Source organism: Rhodnius prolixus, unplaced genomic scaffold (genome assembly GCF_049639745.1).
Source record: "Rhodnius prolixus isolate KJV_2025 unplaced genomic scaffold, Rpr scaffold_7, whole genome shotgun sequence".
Lineage (NCBI taxonomy): Eukaryota > Metazoa > Arthropoda > Insecta > Hemiptera > Reduviidae > Rhodnius > Rhodnius prolixus.
In genome coordinates this window covers 29,012,098-29,038,819 of record NW_027411582.1, presented here as the reverse complement: position 1 = coordinate 29,038,819, position 26,722 = coordinate 29,012,098, and the positions used below count along the sequence as shown (strand labels likewise).

At 33.8% G+C, this 26,722-nt stretch overlaps 1 protein-coding gene and 1 pseudogene across 1 annotated transcript; both read left to right on the top strand.

Moving 5' to 3' along the window:
- The first annotated feature begins 359 nt into the window (after positions 1-359).
- On the top strand, positions 360-26,722 carry LOC141447331 (triabin-like). Its single transcript, XM_074114769.1, has 7 exons — positions 360-509; positions 3,174-3,294; positions 3,805-3,908; positions 4,981-5,054; positions 6,043-6,138; positions 6,585-6,693; positions 26,653-26,722. The coding sequence occupies exons 1-7, from the start codon at positions 451-453 to the stop codon at positions 26,705-26,707; spliced, it is 618 nt and encodes a 205-aa protein (XP_073970870.1). The 5' UTR covers positions 360-450; the 3' UTR covers positions 26,708-26,722.
- Positions 13,036-22,961, top strand: LOC141447333 (triafestin-1-like; annotated as a pseudogene).

The following is a 26,722-nucleotide window of genomic DNA, read 5'->3' as shown; positions in this document are numbered from 1 at the left end:
TCACAAACATTGATTTTTATGTAGTGGCCCTCAGACATGATGGACCCCACAAAAGTGATAATAATGAATTTACAAAGAAGCCCACACTTTAAGTAAAATACAGCAGTTTGAAGAATTGCAGAGCAATAAATTCATGTAAAATTGTACAAAAAAGCAGATAAATAAATCAATAAATTCTTTGATACTTACTGCAACTTAGTACTGCCTAAATTAGTTATTTTCTTCACATCTCTTATTTTTGATAAATTCATTGTTAATTCTGCCAGTCAACATGTAAAACATTTTTTAGACAAAATGTTAGTATGCACACTCTTGATGGTTGATACTGTTACTAACGCTTCAAATGCAATTTTGAAAATGCAACACAAAGGCAGTATTTCTATTTGCATTAGTGACGTAAAGCAAATACATTCCGGGATTGTTGGTAGGGTGCGAGTTGTAGTATAAAAAATGCATCACAGAGCGATGCATATAACTTGCAATAACATCTCTCTTGACAACATGAAGACGTAAGTAATGAAAAGTATAATGCTTTTTTTCTAATTGATTATGGTATTATTTATTCGTTGCTTTAAACATGTATACACTTTCCTAGAATTCAATAATTATTCAAATTCAGAGTTAAGCACTACATATCAGTTAAGACATTACTAATAGTTCTTTGATTTTGTATTGACATGGTAGAAAGATATAATAAGACAAATGATCTTAAATACATGGAAAATGCATTATATATTTAAAAAAATACAATGTATTTATACATATATTAATAGATGATGTACTAATTTACTAATGTTTCATAAGATTTCTTCTCGCTGAAGCGTTCATTAATCCGAAACCTCCATGATATTTTTTCGATGAATCTCTGTTAGAGTTAACTCTCTTTCTCCGTGCCAATTTCCATTAAATGATTCATTTAGAAGATCTGTTACTTTCTACCATCCACTAAAGTAGCTGTTCTCTTGAAACTAGGGATAGAACGGGTCAAACTATAAAACCGCTTTATTTCTTTTTATTCATTTCAACAGAGATTTCAAAGTAATTTCATTAGACAAGTGGTACATGTAACAGAAAGTTACAAAGAATAGGAGATATTCACTGCACTTCGACTAATTGCACTGCAAACAACTGGCGACTAATAACGTCCTAAACATGAATAATGGCGTATTTGCAGTGATTTCTTAGGCAATCCTAGCTAACTACCTGGATCGATATTTTATTGAAACACTTTGAATTTTCCGCAGCAACAAGCAAATCGTCATGAATTTTTTGATGCTCGAAATGCTTGTATCCGTAAAATTGAGGGCCCAATTTTACCTATTGTCGTACGGTAGCCTTCTTAGTCTCTCGCTAGATTAGTTTACAGAACAATAAACACACAATTAAAATTACTCTTAACACCTTCCATTTCATGCTAAGTAAAAAGTTCTAACAAATACAAAATCTTGTTTGGTTTTCCAAAATCGTTTTTACTAATTAATAATTGCAGTGATTCTTTCATCACATCACTGATGTCATTTGCTTCCTCAGAGGCGGCACAATTATAGAACTAAAGCGTTTCTTTTATTTATATTCTAGTACAAACTTATTTCGTTTACCGCCCCCAATGAGAATCAATTATTTTCTTGCGCCCCCTAAAATTTATAACTTTACCACATCTTAAAAATCACAATCGCAATCATTACTTTAATATAATTATAGCCTGCTATATGAGTCTTATCCTGTTTCTGAATTCGAACTTACATTTTATATGAGACTGTTCTAATGAGAGCAATAAAACGCAATTTTATAAATAATATTTAGAAACAACTTTTATTCGAATTGAAACCAAGATTTCAATTTAAATTTTAAAACTAATTTAATCTGAAGGGATGAATCTGATGACTTTAAGTTTTTTAACAACAGGCTGGAATTTACTCAAAAACAGCCGTAAGTCACAGCGTTCGTTAACAGGCAAACGATTTCTCTTTCTAGTTAGCAGTGTTGCCACAGCACTGAATCCACCTTCACACAAATAAGACGATAGGAAATGCTAACAAAAATCGTTGAACAATCGACCACAAACCAGGGTACAATTGCGGGATTTTAATTTAGTTGCCAAAATTAACGAAAAAACAACTAGATAATCGATATAGCGTTGTAGGTAGGTTTTTATTTAAGTTTAAAATATTAGAAAAACACAAATCAGCCATCGCCCCCCTAAAACGCTTAACACCCCAAATTTTTTCTAGACCCTTTATCATCCCCTCCTGTAGGCCTTCAGCGCCCACAGGAGGGCGTTATCACCCACCTTAAGGAATACTGGTCTAGTACTTGAGCATCAGATGGGAAGATTAAATAGACAGAGTTACCTCTGAAAGTGCGACAGCTTCTAAGATAACGCGCTCTGAGCCTTTCTCCTCCAGTGACCTCTCGTTGCTATAGATACAGTCCATCACCAACCCTTTCGCTGAAGAGGTTTCTAGGAAGAGAAAAGGCAGACAGTTGGATTCGAATCTTGGTCTTCCATGAGAGTGCAATGATCCTTTCTTATTTAGTTTATTTTTGGCGAGTCAACATTTAAGTTCATTGGGGCCCGGAGCCTTCCTAAAGCACCTTCTCTTATTATTGTTATTATATTATTTTTTTGGCGCATAAACAGCAGAGGTTATTAGCGCCCGGAGCTTTTTTCAGTTTACTGCCGGCCTCCGGACAGTGTTCTCTCTTTACAGATAACACTGTCCATCACGGACAGTGAGCTGTAAAAAGCTCCTAGCAGCTGGATTCGAACCTGGGACCACCGCATAGCTAATCCCTTCCCTTATTATTATTATATTTGAATTTAAGGCGCGTCAACAACTGAGGTTATTATCGTCTAGAGCTTTTTTCCAGCGCACTGCCGGGCTACAGGCAGTGTTCTCTCGTTACAGACAACACTGTCCATCACCATAGAGTGAGCTGTAATAACTCTTAGAAAGAGTAAGATTAATAGGAGCTGGATCTTCTCTTATTGTCGTTAAAAATTAAATACCTCTATTCTCTTCAACTTTCTCTGGATTGGTTTTAACAATAAATAGACACAATTAAAAGAACTCTCAACTTCTACCATTTCTGTGCATAAAAAACGACAAATTATAATGACTACAATTAGTTATAATAAATAAAATCATGTTGTTTTCCAAACAATTTTGCAGGATAGTTGCACTGTTTATTTTTGGTTTCCTGGCCGAGGCATTCTGTGCTAACCCTCCCAAGATGCCTACTGGGTGTAAAGATTTAAACAGTAAAGCTGTGAAAGACTTTAAATACAATGATGTACGTAAATTGAAATATTACTCGCAAACAAATATCATGTGTGTGATTAATGTATACTATAATGAAATATATTATGGAAGCCCTGATTGTTGCCTGTCACAATATTAAAGTAATAAAATTCAATAATACTGCAATACTGGACCTTATCCTAAGGGGCCTCATGAGATTGCGTCACACTCCATAGGCGAGAGGTGAAATAATTAAAAAGGCATATTTGGTAATAAGTGTACGTACAATATGAAATAAGAATTAATATAAATCTATTTAAGTTACATTCTTGCATAAATTTGAATGATCCAAATAATATTTACTTCCTTTATAAAAATGTATAAGCGCCTTTCGCCAGCTAACTTAAATAGAGTAATTAGATCTAATTTTGTGAATGGTAGTTTTATATGCTGCGCAAGTCTCGCCTGGAACTTGTGTAATGATATTTCTGAACGATGAACCAGAAGGACTAAAATCAAATTATATAATTTCTCATTTTATTTTTGCTTTTTGTTCAATTAGTTTTTCAAAGACAAGTGGATTTTGACTCATGCCGAAAGAGTGACTCATCCAGATGCCTGCGAGACCTTTACAGTGAATGGAAACAAGATTACATTCTCATTAGGGTAAATATTTTACTCTCTAAAAATGAACCATATCTTCGAAAATAGAACTACATTTACAATATAATAATTTAAAAACATATATAAAATTGTTTTAGTTTCACGCAACTGTTAACAACTGCCAAAAAAGACAATAATGAATAGTAGTACATTTCCATAAAACAATAATAGTTGATACTCATTTAGCGGGAAAATCTAGAAAAAGATGTGGGTAATTTTTGGCAATCTTATAAATCCGGTCGGACTAAAAAGAATCCAGAACTGAAAAAATTCTGCTTTACACAATACCACGATTGATTTGTCTGGATATTTTTGGAGCAAAGATTTTTTGTTAGCCGTTCAGTGAAGAATTATAGATTTTTCGCTCTCACTTCAAAATTCCAGGCTAGCCAACAACAATATTCTTCAGCTCCAAGATTTAGGTATCTCTGATGAACTACAATCCAGTAGGGGTTGGTCTTAAGAAATCATTCTATTAGCTATTGCTGTTTCATCTGAGCTTCGGTGAGCAGACAAGAAGATGATCGTTTCCTTTACTGCTTTTTGGATTTTACTCACAATATAAACACTTTAAAACCTCCATCAAAACTAAAAGTATCTTTACTTTATAAGTGCTGCATTCTCCCTTACTACCTCCCTCAGGTTGCTGCTTTCCTCTTTCATTAACATTATTAACAAATAGCTGTATTACTAATTCTTGCCTCTGTAATAATAAGAAAGAGTACTATATTCAGGAAAATAGTGGAAGAAGTTCGGCCGACTTCAAACAGAGTGACTCTCAGTTTTACACCGCTGAGAAACTAAATTTATATTTGTTACAAAAATATAAGCAGTAATGGAGAGCTTCTCCTGGTGGTTGAAACATAAGCTGCCTATATATAACAAAAATCTATATAAATAGAATAAGAGTTTCAAAATGTTAATACTAAGACATTATCTCAACCAAAACATCATATTGCCTATCAAAGATAGTTAATTTTTTTAATAATTGATTCCAAAACTGATAGAAACAGAGTTACTTTTTGATTCCTGCCTATTTATTGGATATTGAAACAGTAACCAAATTCTTTTACAGAGGTAAAGAAGTCAGCTGTACGTTAGTGAAAGTAGAGGGTGCGAAATTCACCAAATTTAATTGCGAATTGCAAGGTAAATTTTTAATATACTTAAGTAGGTTACATTTCATAATTGTCATTCTCTGGTATACCTTTTATGTAATCATCAGAAGTTCTAGCCGCTTTATTATTTTTATTTTTCTATTGTAATTTCCATTTTATTATATTTATTGAAGAACTAATATTGAGCCCTAAGATCATATGAGGTTGTAGATACCACTATACTGTCGTGGCCTCAAGTAAACAAGACATGCATTCCTTTATTTATATATATGATAGACCCTCTTCTAAACGCCAAAATTTTGTCTCAAACAGGCAGATTCTTGATTAATCAATCTTAACTGCTGAAAAATAACAATAGTATTTTTAATTTATGTACTACGTCCGAAATTTGATAGTTTTATCAATTTTGAGGAACTTCTATCGAATTACATTTATAAAAGATCTACAGAATCTTCGATAGTCTTCGAAAGCTAATTTACTTTAATGTTCAAATCGATTAACATTAGCGGAGTAATAATAATTGTTTTTAAGGTACCAGCGTGAATTGAGTTATTCAGTGCAACAGAAGTCTTTGCATTTTGGCTTGTCGCTCTATCCTCCAAAGTAATTATTCAACCAATAATTCAGTTTTTGGGATGAAAACAATTTAATTCAACCGGCTTTGACCTCCTTGTGTTTCTGAAGAGTTTACCCGCCAAAAAACACATGTATTGCTATAATATTTTTTCTAAAGGGCTCTATGTCCAACTACCTCATTAGGTGTCGCGGACAAAGGCGATTAGCAAATGTACTTTTACTATAAATTTGTCTTATTAACCAAAATCCAAGGTCTAATCAAATCCAGTACCACAATACGTCTTAGCTTCGTAGTCTAGGCCTCTAACCGCTAGGCTATCGTGGTACCATAGAAATTAAGCCCTTACTGAAACAAATATGCGATTACTTTACTTACTTACTTAAATAAGATATTCCATATGTATTTATTTGATAATTCTTAAGATAAGAGTTTTCAATTACAGGCAAAAAATTCACCGCATATTTATCAGTTCTTGCAACAGACTATAAGAACTACGCTCTTGTGTACAGATGTGGCTCACATGAAAGCCCTACTAAAGGTAATGCATAATTTTCTTTTAATTTTGGTATCATTTGTATGCAATTAATTAAAATTAAATGATCTATTAGGTTCTTTTAAACTGCAGTTAGGAATTTAATACTGCAGAATTCAAAAATCTTTACAATTGAATTCATTACTATAAACAGCGTTAAAACATTGTAATTCATTTAGGAAGGTTGCAAAATTACATTAAATACATTATGAACAAAACAAATTGTAAAGAAGTGATTTCTTTTGCTGTAATTCTTTGGTAGAAAAGTGGGTTTAATGTCTGGATAAGGTTAAGCTATGCGGCTACTTTTGGTTTTCTACTTTAATATGAAATAAATAATTGTTCAATAACATGTAACATTAAATTTGTCTGTGAAATATTTATTTTAAGTTTCAAACTACTGTTTGCTTTATCTGCATTTCAGTTTTTATATATTTTATTTTTTATTTCAGATAACTTTTTGGTAGCGCAACGCAAGAAACAGTCCACTTTCCCCTCTGCTTTAGAATCTCAAGTTAGCAAGGTTGGATTCGGACTGAAGAAAGATAGTTTCAAAAAATTTAACTGCTAATAATATTTACACTTTATTTAAGATGTAAAAGTTATTAATATTTGAAATAAAGCAGGAATAGATAAAAAAAAAAAAAATATTTTCTTAAAAATTAAAACCCATTGTTAGTACATCTCGGTAATTTATGGTATTTTCTGAATCACTGAAAATCTTCTTTTTCTTTTTAGCGGTCTAAATAACTGGACAGAAATCTGTTACGATCTCTCACATACTACCTTTTATAAAATTGCGAATTAAGTATAGCTTCTAACATAGAATTACCGAAGTGTTCGATTGACATGTTCACAATAACAAATCGATATTTTTAAAGTGAACGCCACACATTTCCAAAATTCCCTTTAAAATTCAAATTCTGTAAGATACGTAGAAGAGACTGACAATGAAGTGTCCAAATTTTAGGAAATTATTTTATATCTGCCCAATTAACTTACAAAAATTAAACTATTTTTTAAAAAAGTTCCGAAATAATCGAATTTCCAGTAGACTTAATTTTGACTAATATTATATCGCCACACATAAATAGAGTTACAATTATTTCAAATATTTGAAATAATTGTAATAGTTCTGCTTGAACGAAATGAGTTTACTAAGTTTTAAATCAATCAAAGTGTAAAAATAGAATCTAAGTAGCAAATTTTCCAATAAATAGCAAAAAAGAAAAAAGTGAACAAACCAGCTGGTTTCCACGCACTGATTACGGGTTCGAATCCAATTCCCGACTCATAAATTTTCTTTTCATGGAAGCTACAGTCCGGTGACTGTAAGTAAATGCCTGTATAGACAGAACACTCTCCATAGTCGGGAACTTCACTGAAAAAAAGCTGAGGGCCTCAATGACCATAAAAGTTGACGAACCTTGAATTAAATATTAAAAATAAAAGTAATCTACGCTGTAAACTGCTACTTCTAAGCACCAATTTTCTTAATATTTTGTCACAAGTTTTTTAACCAATAATATTATACAGTTTATTATGTACTTACAGTGCTCAGAAATGACACTTAAATGGAATTAAAAGCAATGAAAGAACTAAGGGAGAATTGAGATGCATCTTTCATAAAAATATAACTGACAATTTATCGGCGAAAGAATAATGTTCAATGGAATGGAACAAAATTGAGAAACAATTATTCGTTTAAATCTTCTCTGATTTTATTAGTTTCAGAGAAATGGGATGATTCTATCTTAGATTGAAAGATGAAATCAATTAATGAAGAGTGAAGAACTAGTCAGAAATGAAAATCAATTACTGATTAAAAATTAGTTAAAAAATTTTCGGAAGGAAATTAATCAAAAACTTCGAATCCCTGTAATTTATTCAATTTTGTAGAACGAAAAATCTATAGGATACATTTTTGGAGTAGACCTCAAAATCGTGAAAAATAAATAATCTTTATTGCCAATTTCACTCGACAAGAGCGTAATAATAATAATAATAATAATAATAATATAATAATAATAATATTACTTTTTTTTAAAAAAACAGAACAAAACTATATTCATGAACAAAATCAAACAAGTAATGTACAGCATGGAACTAGTCCGTCTGCTGGAGGTCGACGTAAAAACAAAATATTGATTCTTATTATTATAATAAAGCAATATACAATATAATTAGAATATAATACAAGTTGGGACATAATACGAATAGATTAATAAATACACAGATATCTGAGATATCTCTCAGAAATCTGAGATTAAAACAAAATAAAAATTACTACCTCGGACTGACTATAAACAGTAAAAGAAATATAAATATCTTGCAATATGAAGTGGCGAAAAGAAAATACAAATAAAAATAAATAAATAAAAAATATATAAATAATAATAAATAAAATTAAATAAGTAAATGAGTAAAATAAATTAATAAAAGGTTAATATCAAATATAAATCAATAGTTGAACTCCAAAACCAGCTCATAACGATAGTGCCAAGCGTGACGGGCAAATTTAATTAAATTTTTAAAATTATTACTTAGCTGATCAATAAATTGGCTTTTCGTAAAGGAGGCTGAGTTGAAGTGCAACCGACGAATCTCTGCAAGTATGGTGCACTCGGCCATGAAGTGCACAATATCCTCTTTAACACGCGCATTACATAACGAGCAAATTACTACCTCCCTCGTCCATATTGGAGCACCATTGAGATACAATAAATCCCCTCTGATCTTAAAAAGCCACCTTAGCTCAGTCAATGACAGACCCTGAGTCTGATCAGAGATTAAGCTAAACATATGAACGTTATGTTCCAATTGTTTGTAAAATACGAAACGAGAGGAAGAGGCAACCTGCTCGTACTGCTCATTCTGAAACTTAATTGTTAGTCTGTTCAACAAATCATTGAACATCTTTGGCCATTCACTTACATTGTTCAAAGAAAATAGCGAATCGCAAGAGAATTCTGTACACAAAGTGTTCCACAACTTGAACCACAGTGCATTACTATTAATGACTCTAAGGGCGACCATTTTAGAAAGACGGGAATCCGGGAGTTTGAGTAATTTGAATATGTAATTAAAATGTAGCCTAAACGTGAATAGAAACAGTTGATTCACCTTAGTCTCTAAATAGAGCATGAAATTAGGGGTCGTCTTGGGTAGAGCAAAAAGTTTTCTAATAAAAAAACGCTGTGCCATTTCTAATTGCTCAAATCTCTCATAACCCCAGACTTGACAGGCGTAACACAGAATAGAACGGCAGATGGAGTTAAATAGTTTGTATTTTACGGAAAGAGAAACTGGATCCTGAGAGATGAAGTCATGCCAAATACTATTCAAGGCCAATTTTGTTTTGGACACTTTAGTGGAGATGTAGCTATTAAAGGAGAGGCGAGGTGTTAGATTTACTCCCAAATATTTATAATCTTTTACAATATCAACCCTAGTATTGTTGAAGTACCACTTCTCTTTAGCTGCCAGCTTACCACCCTTCCTAAATACAATAATTTTTGACTTATCTAAATTAACCGATAAATTCCATTCAGTACAATACGACTCTAGGAACTTAATGTTCCTCTGCAAACTGACGGCATTCTCGGCATCCAGGGCAACATCGTCAGCATACATAAGAACTTTGATTAAAGTATTCCCCATCCTCACACCTGACTCCAGAGCCGCTGGTAAATCGTCCAAAAACAAGGCAAACAGAAGCGGAGATAATACACAGCCTTGCCTAACCCCGCTCTGTACGCTAAACCAATCCGAAACACCATCTCTACCACGAACAGCTGACTGCGAATTTAAGTAAAGTGAACGTAAAATTTTTATAAATTTGTGGGAAATGCCCAGATTAAAAAGCTTAAGCATCAAAGCATCCCTATCAACCCGATCGAAGGCAGCCCGGAAGTCAACAAAAAAACAAAAAAGTTTCTTGCTTTGAAGAAAGCGGAGTCTGATTATGTTTATCAGTGTAAAGATATTATCGACTGTGGCGTAGGAGCGCCTAAAGCCAGCTTGAAATTCGGACAATAAATTGCAGGAAGATATGTAGGTTTCAAGACGTATTAACAAAAGACTAGAAAAAATTTTTGCGATAGTATCAATACACGAAATGGCTCTATAATTGACTACATCATTTATATCTCCGCTCTTGAAGAGAGGGAATATAATCGAACGGCTAAACGAAGCGGGGGTAACACCTAAATCATAAATATAGTTAAAAAATTGCAATAGGCCTTCATGTAAAGCTTTGGGTGCATACTTATAAAATTCATACCCAACCCTATCATAACCCGGCGCTTTATTGTTTTTCAACTTGGAAATGACTACTTCCAACTCCTCAAAAGTAAAAGGTGCATCCAAATATTCATCATACTTACACGGTTCTGCATATAGATGGACCACCTTATTACACTGAGGGTTCAGCAAATTATGGAAGTGGGAGACCCAAGAGTCCATGGTGATGCTATTTCCACAAACAAAGTTTTTCCTTTTAAAATTATTGACTAACTTCCAGAAAGTTTTCGAGTCTTTAACACGTTCAAACTGACCAGCTGCAGAAATAAGGAATTCACTCTTTTTTTCCGCACAGATCCTTTTATACTCCACAATGGAGTTCTTGTACAATAACTTAATACAACTGGACTTAGTTTGGCGGAACAAATTTAAAAGACTAAAAGAACGATTTCTTGCTTGAAGACACTTGTAATCAAACCATGGTTGTTTTCTTTCTTTCCTGATGAACGAAGGGTTAGTCTGAGAGACAGGACTTGCACATTTAACAATCCCTACTAACATATCCGCGTAATTTTGAGGCTCTAAAGGAATTTCTTTTATGTTATAAAGTAAGTGTTCTACATTTGTTGCATAGGACTTTGCGCTAGTACCCAACCAAACTAATTGAGGAAGAAGAGGCAGTTCGCTGACTTTCGGCATACCTGCGACAAAAATAGAGAAGTAGAGAGGAAGATGGTCCGAGAAAGGTTCAGAGAGCACCTTAAAGTCATCAATAGCAGCCATAAAACTCAGTGGAACACAACAAAGATCATTAACCGATGATCCCATACTTCCAATGAACGTGAAATTACCAACGTAGTCAGAGGGAAATCTGCCATTTAAAATAATCAACTCATGCTCATCGCACATTTCAAGAAACAATTTGCCTGAATCATTAACAACTAAATCATTAGATTGTCTAAACCATCTACATTTATAATTATCAACCAACAAATCTTTTGGAATTACTTGAAGAGAGCCCTCTCTTACATTACAATCACCAACTATTACTATGTTGTAATCATCAAAAGCCTTCAAAAAATTACTTAATTTAAAGAAATCATCATCCCACCTACTGGAATTTAAATAAACAGGTAATATAAATAGCACTTCCTTTAATGTTTTAATAGAAATTAAATCGACTCCGCCTAAATTATAAAAATAACAAAACTTGTAAACACTAGATTTAATACCGTATAGATTACCAGCTGACGCTCGCCCAAATTTGGAAACTTTATTAGCTGGAACCCAACATAATTTATATTCAAGAAAATAATGGTTGTACAAACAAAAATTATCATTCGTTATGAATGTCTCTGTCAAAATAAATACATCATATTGTTTAATGAAATTTAAAAATAACGGATCAGAAACTTTTGATTTAAGCCCATTAATATTATAAGCAATAATATTCGTAGAATTTGATTGCTTCCTCGATGACATAGAAAACTTAATTCTCCTCTTTGCAAAAAAATTATGTAAAATTTAAGTCAAAACAATAAATTTTAACTGAGACGAACAACAATGATTTAAAGTTGCAGTTAAAATAATTAAATTGAATTAATAAAAAGTTTTTGCAATATGAGATTTATAATTACGTTCAGAACATGAACAAGTAGAGTCTATTAGGAATAGTGCGAGAGAGATAGTGCTACCTGCCCCCACTGCAGCACAATCAACAGAACAACCGTTGAAGTTTGAACTTAAAAACAAATCACCACTTCACCAGACTTTAACTGCCCTAAAAAATTTGACCTTGAACTAATTTAAATCACTTCTTATTCAAAATTTCTTCGATAGAAATAGACAAAAAAAAAATCGTACGTATAAACAAAAACTTAATGAACACGAGATTATAAAAATCAATTAATAAAACAACAAAAAACAGCACAAAATGACAATTAAAACAAGAGCAATAAATCTGACAAGTGTATTCGAGCACTGCTAGACGTCAACTCCCGACAAGAGCGTAATATATAACCACGTAACCACAAACTTAGCTCACCTCTGTAGTAAATTCTCCAACACTGGTTAAATACTTGTGGCGAAAAATGTACTTTTATAATGCAGATACTCCTCAGAAAATTGTGAAAGTAGAACATTATTTGAAGCGTAAGCGAAATAAAATCGTCCGCTAAATTTTGATTAGACAATCATTAGTCTTGAGGTTCCGCCGTTTAAATGAAATTGTAAAAGTCAATAAAAAAAAAAAAATTGTTAACATTAAAAAAACGAAATAAGTCAAAGATTCTCAGCTAAGAGATTATTTTATTTTTTTTACCTAAAAATAAGTAATTTCTGTAATAGCAAAAATTTTTGCACGAAGCACAATCCTACGAAAACGACGACGTCCTAAAATCTCAATTTTCTTTTAAAGAAACTTTAAACATTTTACAACTATTTTAACAAATTGATAGATTAGTCTCGATCCATTCTTGCATTAGCGTTTAAATGGAAACTAAAATTAAATTCTCACAAATTTAAAAACTGGCATTACTTTGACGTATATAATGTATGCATTAGAGATATTTAACAATGTGCAAGCCATTTTTTTTAGGACACCGTAGTCATTAAAACATAATTTAGCTATGAGTTCAAAGACAAAGATGCACAATTGCTAGATTTCTATTGACTTTAGTGAGGTGGGGGCAAAGCAAATAAAACCAATAATTGCATTCGAGGGAGATTTAGTATAAATTTTGCTGCACTGGCATAAAATTTATTAAAAGTATTCCATACTTAGCCATCATGAAAATGTAAGTCACAGAAACTTTTATATACATTATTTCTTTTTATTGTTAACAATATTTTTTTTAAAAATATAATTAATAATTATTGAGTTAGGCTGTAAAAATTAATACATTGATTACTTTGGAAAAGTTTTATTTAATTTTCGATAAAATCAAATATGTGATGCCAGCCATCTTAGGAAGGTTGGATAATGTATTTGTTTTCCAACTATGTGCGAATGTATTTTTCTGCAACTAATTCAGCCGAATAGCAGTATGCCTAATATCTAATCTAGCTTCTGATGCCATATTTGAGAATAATACACACATAAGCCATATAATAGCGCAATCCCAATCTTATTACTAATTTCTGTACCGTCAGGGAAAAATACGCTATTCGCCCGGGTAGTGGAAGGAAAGGTAATCCTTATATTTAATTCCTATTTATTTAAATTCTTTTAATTTAAGATTCATTTAATGAACATTAAAAGTTTTAAATTTAGTACAAGTAATTTGTTACTTCTAAAACACGCTCTCTAAATGACGAAATTCTGATAAAACTTACAAATATGGCGGGATCTTTTTTTTAATCTAATGTTGGTGAGTGAGGATTTTATAGATTATTTTTTTCAGGCGGGACTTAACGACGTCCAGCTACCAATTAGGTGTCGTGGACGGAGGTGACTAGCAAACATACTTTACTGAATTTCTCTTTATTAACCATTAAATAAAATCCAAGGCCTAAAGACCGGGAATCGAACCCAGTACCATAATGCATGCATTAGCTTCGCAGGTCTCGCCTCTAACCGCTCGGCTACCGTGGCGCCTATTTATAGATTAAATGTCGATTTTGTTACAAATTTTCTTGTTGCACTTTTTGAAGTGATATAATAGCCTTTTTGAAGTTTTAAAACGTACTAATCAGGCAGGTTTTGAATTCTCCTACATGAAGTGTAGTTCATAGACTTCGGCATAGCCTCAGTTCGTTTAAAAGTGACCAATTATGTAATTTTATTGAGGCTTATTGTAGCACTACTTTATGTTCCTTCAAATGAAAAAAGTTGAAATCAGAATCATGTATTGTTTTTATTATTTTATTATAATTTGTTTATTTGCTTTTACAGGATAAATGCAGCATTATTTTTGGGGTTAGTGGCGTGTGTTGTTGGTGCAAATGTACCTAAAATGCCAAGTGGATGTGCAGATGTACACAATAAGGCTGTATCAGACTTTAAGTATAAAGATGTACGTAATATTAAATATTATTTTTATACCAATAACATGTAATTAAGATTGAAGATAGTCATTGCGTTTAACAGTAGTTCTACTTGAGAGGATCGATCAGGTTGCTTGAATGTCAGTGTAGAATTAGAGAACTGTCATTAGTTAGAGTCAGCATGCTTTTTGAATTAGAAAACAAACGAACAAAGTAGTAAATATTCACAAAATTTGTTTTGTTGCGAAGTAGGTAAATCTTCCTTCCGAAGTAAGAGATCGTATGTTGGATATAAAACCAAACTGAAATATTCCAGGTTTTACTGACAACTTCAAAAATCATAAAGTAACATAGTAATTCTTAAATATCTGAAATTGTACAGTGGGTGACTAAAAAACGTTTGAATCTTTTCTGTCATGTCCGCGCATGCTCAGATAATATTATTTCAATTATTGAATGATGACCATTACTATAGTAATGTAAAGAAACTGCCAAAATTTTGTATTTTAGATGATTGGCAGCATTGATCTATTTATTCAGGGACTAGCGGCCTCCATTATCACATTCAAAACTCGAGGCCGTCAATGAAATTGTTAAAATTACAAAAAAAAAAAAATCAAAGTGTTAAATACAAACATATCAGCTATGATCCAATACGAACTTATAAAAAACATTATCTGATATAATACTGATTTCATTTTGGATTGTTTTTTGTTCAATTAGTTTTTCAAAGGCCAGTGGTATCTGACTCATGCCAAACTTAGAGTAACTAATGCAAGAAACTGCGAGACCTTTACAGCGAATGGAGACGATGTTACATTTACATTAAAGTAAGCATTTCAGTTATCTAAAAATGGACAATTTTTTTTTTTTTGAAATTTCTCAATGGACCAAATGTTATTTTTAAAAAAATAACAAAATGCCTTTCTGTCCAATGCTACCAATTCCAGAAAATTGCAAGACTGAAATGTTATTAAAATTTCCTTAAAACAGTAATAATTGTAAATCTTTAGCGGGAACATCGAAGATTTCAACTATTTTGCAAGCTTGTGATTTACTGTCCTCTTTTAAAAGGTCTTTTGTTGTATCAGTACATGTCTTTTGGACCTTTTTGTGGATTCATAGTTGCTTTATTTCTCTAAGGCGATCATTTTTAAAGGGAAATTTGGAATGAATTTGTAAATAACATTGACGTCTAGTCCAATCAACGTTACGCTTTTTTTGCCACCATCTGATTAGATTAGATTAGATTAAATTAGGGCGGCCTCAAGGCCTACGCCACTGCAACCCCTTTGGATCTATTGTGGCTCCCCGACTTTAGAGCTCGCCCTCCAGACCTGTCCTTTTAATCAGGCTCTTAATTCTGGAGACCGACTCCTGGGTAAAGCACTCAGGCCTTGGTTTTTCCTCCAGTGAAGTAACTCCCTTAACCATACAAGCCCCTCACACTGACACAACACGTGCAGTGCCGTTTCCTCTTCTTCCTGAGAGAACCTACAAAGGCTATCATCTGCCAGGCCCCATGCGATGCATGCGTTTTCTGAGCCTGCAGTGGCCAGTTAATAGGCCTACAATTATCCTTATAGCGCCACGGTCTTGTCGGATTCATTCTGCAGTCAGCCTGGGCGAATGGCCCCTAATGAAATCCTTCGCCTGTCTCTGCCCCAGTGATGGCAAGCAACCACTCTTGAGACCTACTCTGCACCCATAGGTTAATGACCGCAGACTTACCGCACTTCGAAACACCAAAACAGTGCTCCGGGCCAACAAAGTGTCCCGCAGAGCCTTCCCGGGCCAATAAATCGGCCGCTTCGTTTCCCTTATGTCCTGAATGACCGGTACCCAAACCAGAAAGACCTTATTATGGTCACTAATTTCTTTCAGGGCACTCAGACAGTCCCAAAGCAGTCTTGAGTTGACCTGGTAGAAACTAATAGCTCGCAGAGCAGCCTGGCTGTCCGAGAATATTACGACCTTAGAATTAATAATTCCTGGACCAACAATCTCGGCAGCGCAGAACCTAATTGCAGTTAGCTCAGCCTGGATGACCGTAGCTAGTTTTCTTAGGCTAACTGAAAAGCTACATTTCGGCTTCGCCCCGTTCACTCCCGCTCCCACACCCTCCTCCATCTAGGAGCCATCCGTGTACCACATCGAATCTCCCACCACTGGGGGGCCATGTCTCCAAGCCTCCCCTAATCTCCAATACAGAGTTTGAAAGGCTTGTCGAAGTAGTATTTAGGAGTCATAAAATACGAAGGCAGGCGCAGAGTAGGGTCGGCCTCCAGCTCCTCTAATACGCTCTTCCATGCCAGACGGTAATAGGAACTTGTCCTTTCATGAGCCTAATGCAACGGCCCTAGCAACGCCCTGAATATATATGCAAATTTAACAAAACTTCCAAGGGGAAGTACTCATGGCGCCAGTGACACTCAGGCAAGCCAGCCTTTGAATTCCACTGAATGCTCGGACTCTAACCCACCTGCAAGGTTTTTGCCCACCAAGCCACTGCCCCGTGTGACACCATGGGTCTAATTACACTTTTATAGATCCAGAGAGTCATCCTAGGGCTTAATCCGCAACTTTTCCCACGCAGCCTTTTACAGTATCTTAAGGATACCTTAGCCTTGTGGGAAATCATTTTTAGGTGTGAATTCCATGTAAGCTTTTTATCAAAGATAACCCCAAGATACTTGGACTCCATGGACAAGGGGATAGTAACTCCCCCCTAAATTGGTTGCTCCAATCCACTCAGATTTTTCCTCCTTGTGAAAGGGACAACCCTAGTCTTATGAAGATTAATGGAGAGACCATCCGCCCTGTTCCATCTATCCCCAATATTAAGCGCTCTCTGCATGCGCTCCGAAACCGTATAAGCGAATCGTCCTTTAACAACCACTGCCAGGTCATCAGCAAAACCCAAGCAGTAGAAACTCTCCGTCGTCATTTTCACTAAGTGGCATCAACCAAAATCGTCCACAGAAGGGGACACAGGTTTTCGGCGGTAATGAGAAAACATTCTGGAGACCAGCAGACATTAAAAAGGGCCCTAGACTACAACGGCAGCTTTTATTTCATTTTTTTTAAATAACTTAAAAAATAGTTTACATTTTGTTGTTTTTTTTTGTTTGTTTGCTTGTTGGCTTCCTGTCTGTGCAGATTAGCCATAGATGTACTAATGTATTATTTGACGATATGAGTTACTGTTTACGTTTACCTTTTATTGATTAATCTAACATATTTTTTTATTTAACAGTGGACAGTCAGTCAGTTGCAAGATAGAGAAAGTAACAGGTGCGAGATTCACCAAATTTAATTGCCAGATGGGAAGTAAGTTTACTTTATCTAAGTAAACCGCATTAAACAATACGTCCAGAAGAAAGTAAAGTAGAGGAACCATTAATTTCTTTGCTCCTCTCTAATTTTAAAACCTTAAGCAGATTAAGAAACTAAAATTCACTATTTTAAAAAATAAACTCAATTAAAACACGCACAATAATTGTCAGTAAAACAGAACAATCTTTAACAAGGAGGGCTTATTTATCATCTCTGTTTTAATAAATATTTACAGAGTAGAAATACGTTTATAATGAACGTAGTCTAGATACTCGTACATACAATTCAGAAAATAAATTATTCATCTTTAATAGATTCCCAGCAACTCCTAAGCCCTAGAGTTAGATTTCGAGAACTAGATGTAATTATCATCACTTTGGGCCATTTTCCACATATAGAATAATTCTATAAAAGAGAACTCGATTGGCACTTAGTATGGTTTTAAGGAACCAGCAATGGCGTCTTGTACTAAACTTTGTAAAAACGTTTTTATTAGCGATCTTAAACTCTGTTTTCTTCACTACATTCATTTCGACATTGAATGATGAATGGAAGGCTTATGTTGTACAGTTTTCAAAACCCTTCTATTTCATAGCAAGGGCCGTGACAAAATAAGGGTTCAAGTCGTGGATCCATTGGTGGTTGTTAAGTAACACTTGCCAGATGCATGGTACAAAATTCATCCAAGAATTATAATAATAATAATAATACTTTATTTACAAGATAAATAAAAAGAAATACATAAATAAGTATTATACGGCATGGATAAATCCGTCTGCCGGAATTATCATCCAAGATTGTCTGCATTGACAACCAATCAAAGTCATGGTGATAACAGACGAACCATCGCACAATGCGAAGATAATTTTACTGGCTTAAAATGTTGTAGCCTCAAAATATGTACGTGTCCATAACGAATTGTACTTTAAATATTTGAACATTATAACAGTTTTATGTGAGTGAAAGGATTTGTGGCATTTCAGTGGTTTAATTTTCTAAAACACGCACAACGATTATGAAAGGAAATAACTTTTTTTTTGTAAATTTAGTTAATTAGAAGCCCTAAAATTTATGGAGTCGTTCATATAATATAGCCACGTAGGATCACTATCTCTTTTAATGTAAGTCACTTTCTGGTGTTTTTGAAAGTTGGAGTAAAAACATTGCTTAATTATAACATTTTGGCCTTTTAATTGATTTACATAATGAAACCAATGAATGGGAATTTTAATAATTATCTATTCTGTTTCCCTATCGCGCTTTGAAGACATTACCGCTCATCAAGGCTTTACGTTGGAAGCGCATAGCTTGCTAGGACATGGATGCGCTTAAAAATACCGCTCATCATTACAGAATCATGGCTAATTCAGTTAGTCTGGAAAACCATCTCCCATATCATCTATTCTCTCACTTCCACTCTCCCATATACAGGGTGATCAATTTAAATCGCACCAATCGCCAATAACGTTTCAGGAAAGCAGAAATCCGGAAAAAGCCATGAAGTAAACTATATGATTTTTTGGTCTAGTTTACAAATTTTTTACCTCCGAAGCTGAATTTTCATTTTTAGCGGAGTTACGGCCAAAAACCAGATTGGGGTTTCATGAGGACCACTGGTTTTGACAATGATTATGAAAACTGCATAAAAAATAGTGAAAAATGGTGTTGACCCCGTTTCGATATCACTAATATTTGTCCAGATATTTAAGATCAAAGTTACTATTTTATTAACTCGTGAACGGTTTTCGATATTAATTTTCCACCAGAAATACACATTTTGGGAGGTCCTATGATGGCAAAAATTGTTAGTGGTGACGCAAAGTAAGAAAATAATAATAATTGAAGATTTTTAAATATGTGGTATCATGTAATGGTTGTGGGTGAATCAGGATAAATTTGTTTTATCATCAAATAAAAGCAACCATCACATCATTTTAATGTACCCCATATGCAAGACTTCTTGGCTTATGATTACGGAAAGAATATCTTGCCAGGGTGTTGGTCTAACGGTCAAGAGCATGGCTTTGTAAGTGGGAGATCCTCAATTCAAATCCCGCGTATGACTACATTTTATTTCAAAAAGTATTATGATGTATTAAGTATTATGAAAGACTGCATACGCGGGATTCGAACTGGAGGTCTCCCAATTACGGTGCCACGCTCTTGACCACTAGACCAACACCCGACAATCCCTGGCAAGATATTCTTACCCTAATCATACGGAAAATAATTATTGAAAACCGTTCACGAATAGATTAAATTGTAACTTTGATCTTAAATATCTGGACAAATATTAGAGATATCGAAACTGGGGTCAACGTCATTTTTCTCAATTTTTAATGTAGTTTTCATAATCATTGCCAAAACCAGTGGTTCTTATGTAACCTGGATCAGGTTTTTCCCCTTAACTCCCCCAAAAATGAAGATACAGCATCGGGTTTGAAAAATTTGATAACTAGACCAAAAAAACATATAGTTTATTTAATGGGTTTTTCCGGATTTCCGCTTTCCTAAAAAGTTATTAGCGATTGGTGCGTTTTAAATGGATCACCTTGTATATTTATAATTGGTACCAGGATAAGTATACATATTAATAACTTGGTATAGAATATTATTACTTAGTATTATGGTCCTAATGTGTTTACAAATTCCATACGTATTTTTTTCCAAAATGCTTAAGATTTACCAGTTGTTTTCAATTACAGACAACAAATTCACCTCATATGTATCAGTTCTTGCAACAGACTATACTAACTACGCCCTGGTGTACAGATGTGGCTCACATGAAGGCCCTACTAAAGGTAATACAGAATTTTTTTTAAGTTACAGCATCATTCAATCAATTAAAATTTAATTACCTATTTTCTTCTTTAAAACCATAAAGGTTAGAAATACAAAGGTGGCCGAATCAAAGAAATAGCACAATTTAATTAAAATATAAACTTCATTGATTTTTCTGGGCATAAAAGTTAATTTAATTCTGCAACAGTAATGGTAGAGAGAGTTTTTTACTTGTAAACAATGATTGTTATTGGGTATATAGATGATTACTATTATCTCATGTTTAAGGGGCTCAAAAACCAAGACTTCCTACTGAATATCTTATATTCAAATTGACGTCGCTGCAAGTATTATGGCAACAAATAAAAACGGCAAAATAGTCGCATAATATTTGGGGTGCGGAATTGTGATGACGGCCAATATTGTGACCCACCCCAATTAATGTAAAAACTACTTCTGTCAGGGTAAGATTAGTTTACGAGGCCATCTTCACATCAACTACCTTAAGAAATACCGGGTATTGTATAAGAAGAAGGATGGTCGATTAAAGGATTGGATTGTAGAGAAATGGAATTTTCAGGCTATTAGTTTTCGCTCACCATTGACAAAATGCACTTTTCATGCGTGCTAACGGAGATTTAAGTTTTCAGAAGGATCTTTGACTGCAAGGACAAGATGCGAGGAGTGTTTGAACGTAATTGATTCTCTTACTGCGATGCTGTATTACCGAATAGGTCGATATAACAGTAGTAATAAATAATTTTTGTTATTTAACTTGAGAATTGAGCTTCTTTCGAGCAGTATAAATCGCCTTTAGATTCGAGTCTTTTCTGTACAGTTTGAGGGCTCCATCTCCAATGTTTAAGGAATTTCGGGGATTCCAGATCAATAGTTTTAGATAATGCACTGAAGGATGGAAAGCATGGAAGACGGAATATCGGTCGAGCTGTATATGTATATTTTCATTTGCGTTGAGTTTTTATTCGCCATATTTCGAGACACGCCTATAAGTGATTGAGGGGGAGCATTACAAAAATAAAAAATTACAGTAAAACTCAATTAGTTATATTTGGGGGAATAAAATTAAAAGGCCAGTTTTCAAGTTAGCTCCAAGAGAATTTCCTGAAATTAAATTACCCATTAAGGAATCTTTTTCATAGACAGAAATGCAGGCAATAGCGGCAAGTCTGTTTCTAAGTTCTTGGTCTAAAAATATTATAAGGAAATCGTTCATGCAATTTATATTTATGATCAAACGATTTGCTTATAACTCGGAATCTCAAAGTTGTATTCAATCCTCGTTAATATTAGATAAATGTACTCAATAAACAGATACTAGATGAGCAGCCAGGACAGAAGACACACCAACCTTCCAAAGCAATGTAAACAAAATATTGTAATTGTCAATAGGATAAGCCCTGAAGATGAACTAGTCACTAAGTCGAAAGCTTGACAAATATAAAAATTATGTCAAAAATTGGCAATAGTCTTCCTGTTTGATTAATGGGTGAATCAGTCACCAAAAACGGTGAACAGTATTCTGGTAGATAATATTTTATTTTTTTTTTATTGCATATATTTATTTATTTACAGCCTGTATACATATACATCCAGTAAATGAGATCATAATTTTGTTAGGCACAGATTGTAGGCTGCATCCGAGGACCCAGCGCCACAATCGGGAAGGCATGCTGAGAGGGGCCAGCCAATGCTGGTACTCTCTAGAGGTTGGAAGGAAGTTTAGGAAATAGGTAAAAGGTCGCGGGGCTAACGTCGTTTCAGGCGACGTGGAGGACTGTCAGGATGGGTTGTTGTGGATAAGGCTTGTGTTGTGGGGATTAGTATGTATGGTTAGGCTATTATGGAAATTAAGGAAGCGAGACTGGATTAGGTCATTGACAAAAGGGATATTGAGATCTGTGTGGAGGGTTAAATTGGATACATAATAAGGAGCGTTTGTCGATTTGCCGAAGGACTTTAGATTGAAAGGATTGGATTCTTTGGATGATGGAAGGTTTCGCAGAGCCCCACAGCTCAGCTCCGCAGGTCCAGATGGGTCTTAGTAGTGTCTTGTATAGAGTCAGTTTGTTCTGTACGTTCATGGTTGATCTCCGCCCTAGCAGTCTTCGTAGTTGTCCGTATCGTCTATTGAGTTCTTGTCTTTTCACTCTAGTGTGCGGGTTCCATGTAAGTCGACTGTCTAAATACAGTCCTAGGTAGCGTACTTGAGTAAATAATATTTAATAATTTTAATTTTCAACACTTTTATTTTGATGACTGTTTTTTTGATTTCAGATAACTATCTGGTAGGACAACGCACAAAAGGTACAACATTTCCTGCCGGATTAACTAGTTCTCTAGGCAGCAAGGGATTGAAACAAAGTGATTTCCAAAGCTATACTTGTCCAACTTCATAATTGAAAAGATGTTGATGTTATAAGCTTTATACATATAATTTGAAATAAAGCAAGATTTAAAAAACTAAATATATGAATATGATTTTCTTTTTTTGGAATACCCACTGGCAATGATGCAGTCCTTTTATAAATAATTTAAGATCGATTATTTCAAATAATTTTTAAATTAAAAATTTATTGCTTAATAAGTATTCACGATTTATCTGGATATTTTTGGAGCAAAGATTTTTGTTAATCGTTCAGTAAATAATTCTAGATTTTCCGCTCTCTCTTAAAAATTCCAGGCTAGCCAACAACAATATTCTTCAGCTCCAAGATTTATCTCTGATGAACTCCAGTCCAGTAACAATCCAGTAGGGGTTGGTCTTAAGAAATCATTCTATTAGCTTTTGCTGTTTCATCTGGGCTTCTGTGAGCAGACAAGAAGATGATCGTTTCCTTTACTGCTTTTTGGATTTTACTCACAATATAAACACTTTAAAACCTCCATCAAAACTGAAAGTATCTTTACTTTATAAGTGCTGCATTCTCCCTTGCTACCTCCTCAGATTGCTGCTTCTCTCATTCATTAACATTATTTACAACTAGCTCTATTACTAGAGACTAATTCTTGTCCTTGTAATAATAAGAAAGAGTTCTATATTCAGGGAAATAGTGGAACAAGTTCGGCCGACTTCAAACAGAGTGACTCTCAGTTTTACACCGCTGAGAAACTAAATTTATATTTGTTACAAAAATATAAACAGTAATGGACAGCATTTTCTGATGGTTGAAGCATAAGCTGTCTACATATAACAAAAATCTATATGTATATATAGTCACTGTAGTGACTCCCATTAATATTGGGACACCTATTACAAAATGATTTAAAAGGAAAATGAAAACAACATACAAAAGTTTGGGATTTTTTTTTTTAAATTACATTAGCAACATCTGTAGAAATTATATATAAGTATAAATCGATGAAATTCCAAACTGTTAGGTAGCACTTTTTGAAAAAGTGTAAAATAAGGCTCTCAAAAATATTGGGACACCAGAAGTGCTAGAGTTTAAATGTTCAATATTTAAAATCTCCTACTATTTAATATTTGGTTGGTAATAATTTAATAATTGCTTTTTGACTTACAAAAGCCCTCAAACGATCAGGCATAGGTGAAACAAGTTTTTGGTTAATTCAGGTGGTGTTTTTTCCCCATTCTTCCAGGAAACATCGTTTTAATTCATTTTTGTTAGATATTATTCGTTTTTCTTAAAGCACTGGCTAAATATTGCCATAAATGTTCAATGGGATTAAGATCTGGTGACTGCGGAGAGGTTTGGAATACTTTTGGGCAATTGTATAACAGTCACTGACGTATCACCCAAGCCGTAGGTTTGGGATCTTGGTAGAATTTAGAAGACCCTAAAATACCAAATGTTTGGGCACTTTTTTCAAATTATATTTTAATATATTACTATAAACCATTTTGTGCATCATTCCATCAATAAACACTAATTCTCCAAATTCTGATGCGGACATCCAGCCCCAAACCAGAACTGACCCACCTCCACCCGGAGGTGCAGCTTTAAAACCCTTTAAAGTTGGCTGTAAATTCTTCTTTTCGAGTTCAGCATTCGCTTTCCTCCAGACCATAACCCTTCCATCTGACTGGAAAACATTAAATTTTGATTCATCGCTAGAGTATATCATTCCAAAAGTCACTATTTACATTGAAATATTTTTCGGCAAATTTCACTCTCTTAACACGATTTATCTTACTGACAAAAGGATTCTTCCAGCCTACTCTACCATGATAGTCGAGTTTTCTTAGCACTCTCCGAACTGTTTCTGCTCCTTTTTTGCTCTCTGAACATGTCAAAAATTTCACATAGAAGTTTTGGAGCACCAAGTCGGTGATCTTTTTTAATTCTTTTAATATATAACGCTGCTCTCTGCTGCTCTCTCTCAGAGAGCAGTTGAGGACGGCCTTTTTGTGGGGTTGAAACAATTCTTTTTTCTTTTTGGTAACGCTGAATGATGTTCCACGCAGTAGATGTTTTAGATCCGATCAGTTTTTCTGTCTCTCTACACTTTTTATTGTCTTTGTGCAAAGAAATTATAGTATTTCTTTGTTCAATCGTTGTATTTGTATTTTTGCGCGACATGTTACACCTGGCTTGATTTATATAAACTAATTTAATTATTAATTTCATATTGAATATATGCTTAAGGTATATATTTACAAATTGTATAAATATTCGGGCAAAACCTTGGACAAACTATAAATTATAATAGTGTCCCAATATTTATGAGAGGTAGAATTTGCTCTTATTATTATATATATTTTTTTTAATCTACCAAAACATTTTTATGTACTTATTTAAATAGTTTTCATTTAATTAATAGTAATTATAAAATGAAATGAATTTATAAAAATTTGAATAAATGGGTGCCACTTTTAATTTTCGTCAATTTTTAACTTCTGTATGTACTGTCCCAATATTAATGGGAGTCACTGTAAATAGAATAAGAGTTTCAAAATGTTAATACTAAGACATTATCTCAACCAAAACATCATATTCCCTATCAAAGATCGTTAATTTTTTTAATAATTGATTCCAAAACTGATAGAAACAGAGTTACTTTTTGATTCCTGCCTATTTATTTGGCTATTGAAACAGTAACAAAATTCTTTTACAGAGGTAAACAAGTCAGCTGTACGTTAGAGAAAGTAAAGGATGCGAAATTCACCAAATTTAATTGCGAAATACAAGGTAAATTTTAATATACTTAAGTAGGTTACATTTCATAATTGTCATTCTCTGGTATACGTTTTATGTAATCATCAGAAGTTCTAGCCACTTTATTATTTTTATATATCTATTGTAATTTCCATTTTATTATATTTATTGAAGAACTAATATTGAGCCCTAAGATCATATGAGGTTGTAGATACCACTATACTGTCGCGTGGCCTGAAGTAAACAAGATATGAATTCCTTTATATATTACATAAAATAGACCCTCTTCTGTGCGTCAACATTTAGTCTCCAACAGGCAGGTTGTTGATTGATCAACCTTAGCTGCTGAAAACAATAGTATTTTTAATTTATGTACTACGTTTGAAATTTGATAGTTTTATCAATTTTGAGGAACTTCTATCGAATTACATTTATAAAAGATCTGCAGAATCTTCGATAGTCTTCGAAAGCTAATTTACTTTAATGTTCAAATCGATTAACATTAGCGGAGGAATAATTGTTTTTAAGGTACCAGCGTGAATTGAGTTATTCAGTGCAACAGAAGTCTTTGCATTTTGGCTTGTCGCTCTATCCTCCAAAGTAATTATTCAACCAATAATTCAACTAATAATTCAGTTTTTGGGATGAAAACAATTTAATTCAACCGGCTTTGACCTCCTTGTGTTTCTGAAGAGTTTACCCGCCAAAAAACACATGTATTGCTATAATATTTTTTCTGGCGGGCTCTATGTCCAACTACCTCATTAGGTGTCGCTGGACAAAGGCGATTAGCAAATGTACTTTTACTATAAATTTGTCTTATTAACCAAAATCCAAGGTCTAATCAAATCCAGTACCACAATACGTCTTAGCTTTGTAGTCTAGGCCTCTAACCGCTAGGCTATCGTGGTACCTTAGAAATTAGGCCCTTACTGAAACAAATATGCGATTACTTTACTTACTTACTTAAATAAGATATTCCATATGTATTTATTTGATAATTCTTAAGATAATAGTTTTCAATTACAGGCAAAAAATTCACCGCATATTTATCAGTTCTTGCAACAGACTATAAGAACTACGCTCTGGTGTAAAGATGTGGCTCACAT

Bases quoted from the DNA above. Each gene is read 5' to 3' on its own strand.
- LOC141447331 (XM_074114769.1), top strand. From the start codon at position 451: ATGCATCACAGAGCGATGCATATAACTTGCAATAACATCTCTCTTGAC. The intron at 510-3,173 runs GTAAGTAATGAA...ACAATTTTGCAG, and splicing joins TCTCTTGACAACATGAAGAC to GATAGTTGCACTGTTTATTT. The intron at 5,055-6,042 runs GTAAATTTTTAA...TTTCAATTACAG, and splicing joins ATTTAATTGCGAATTGCAAG to GCAAAAAATTCACCGCATAT.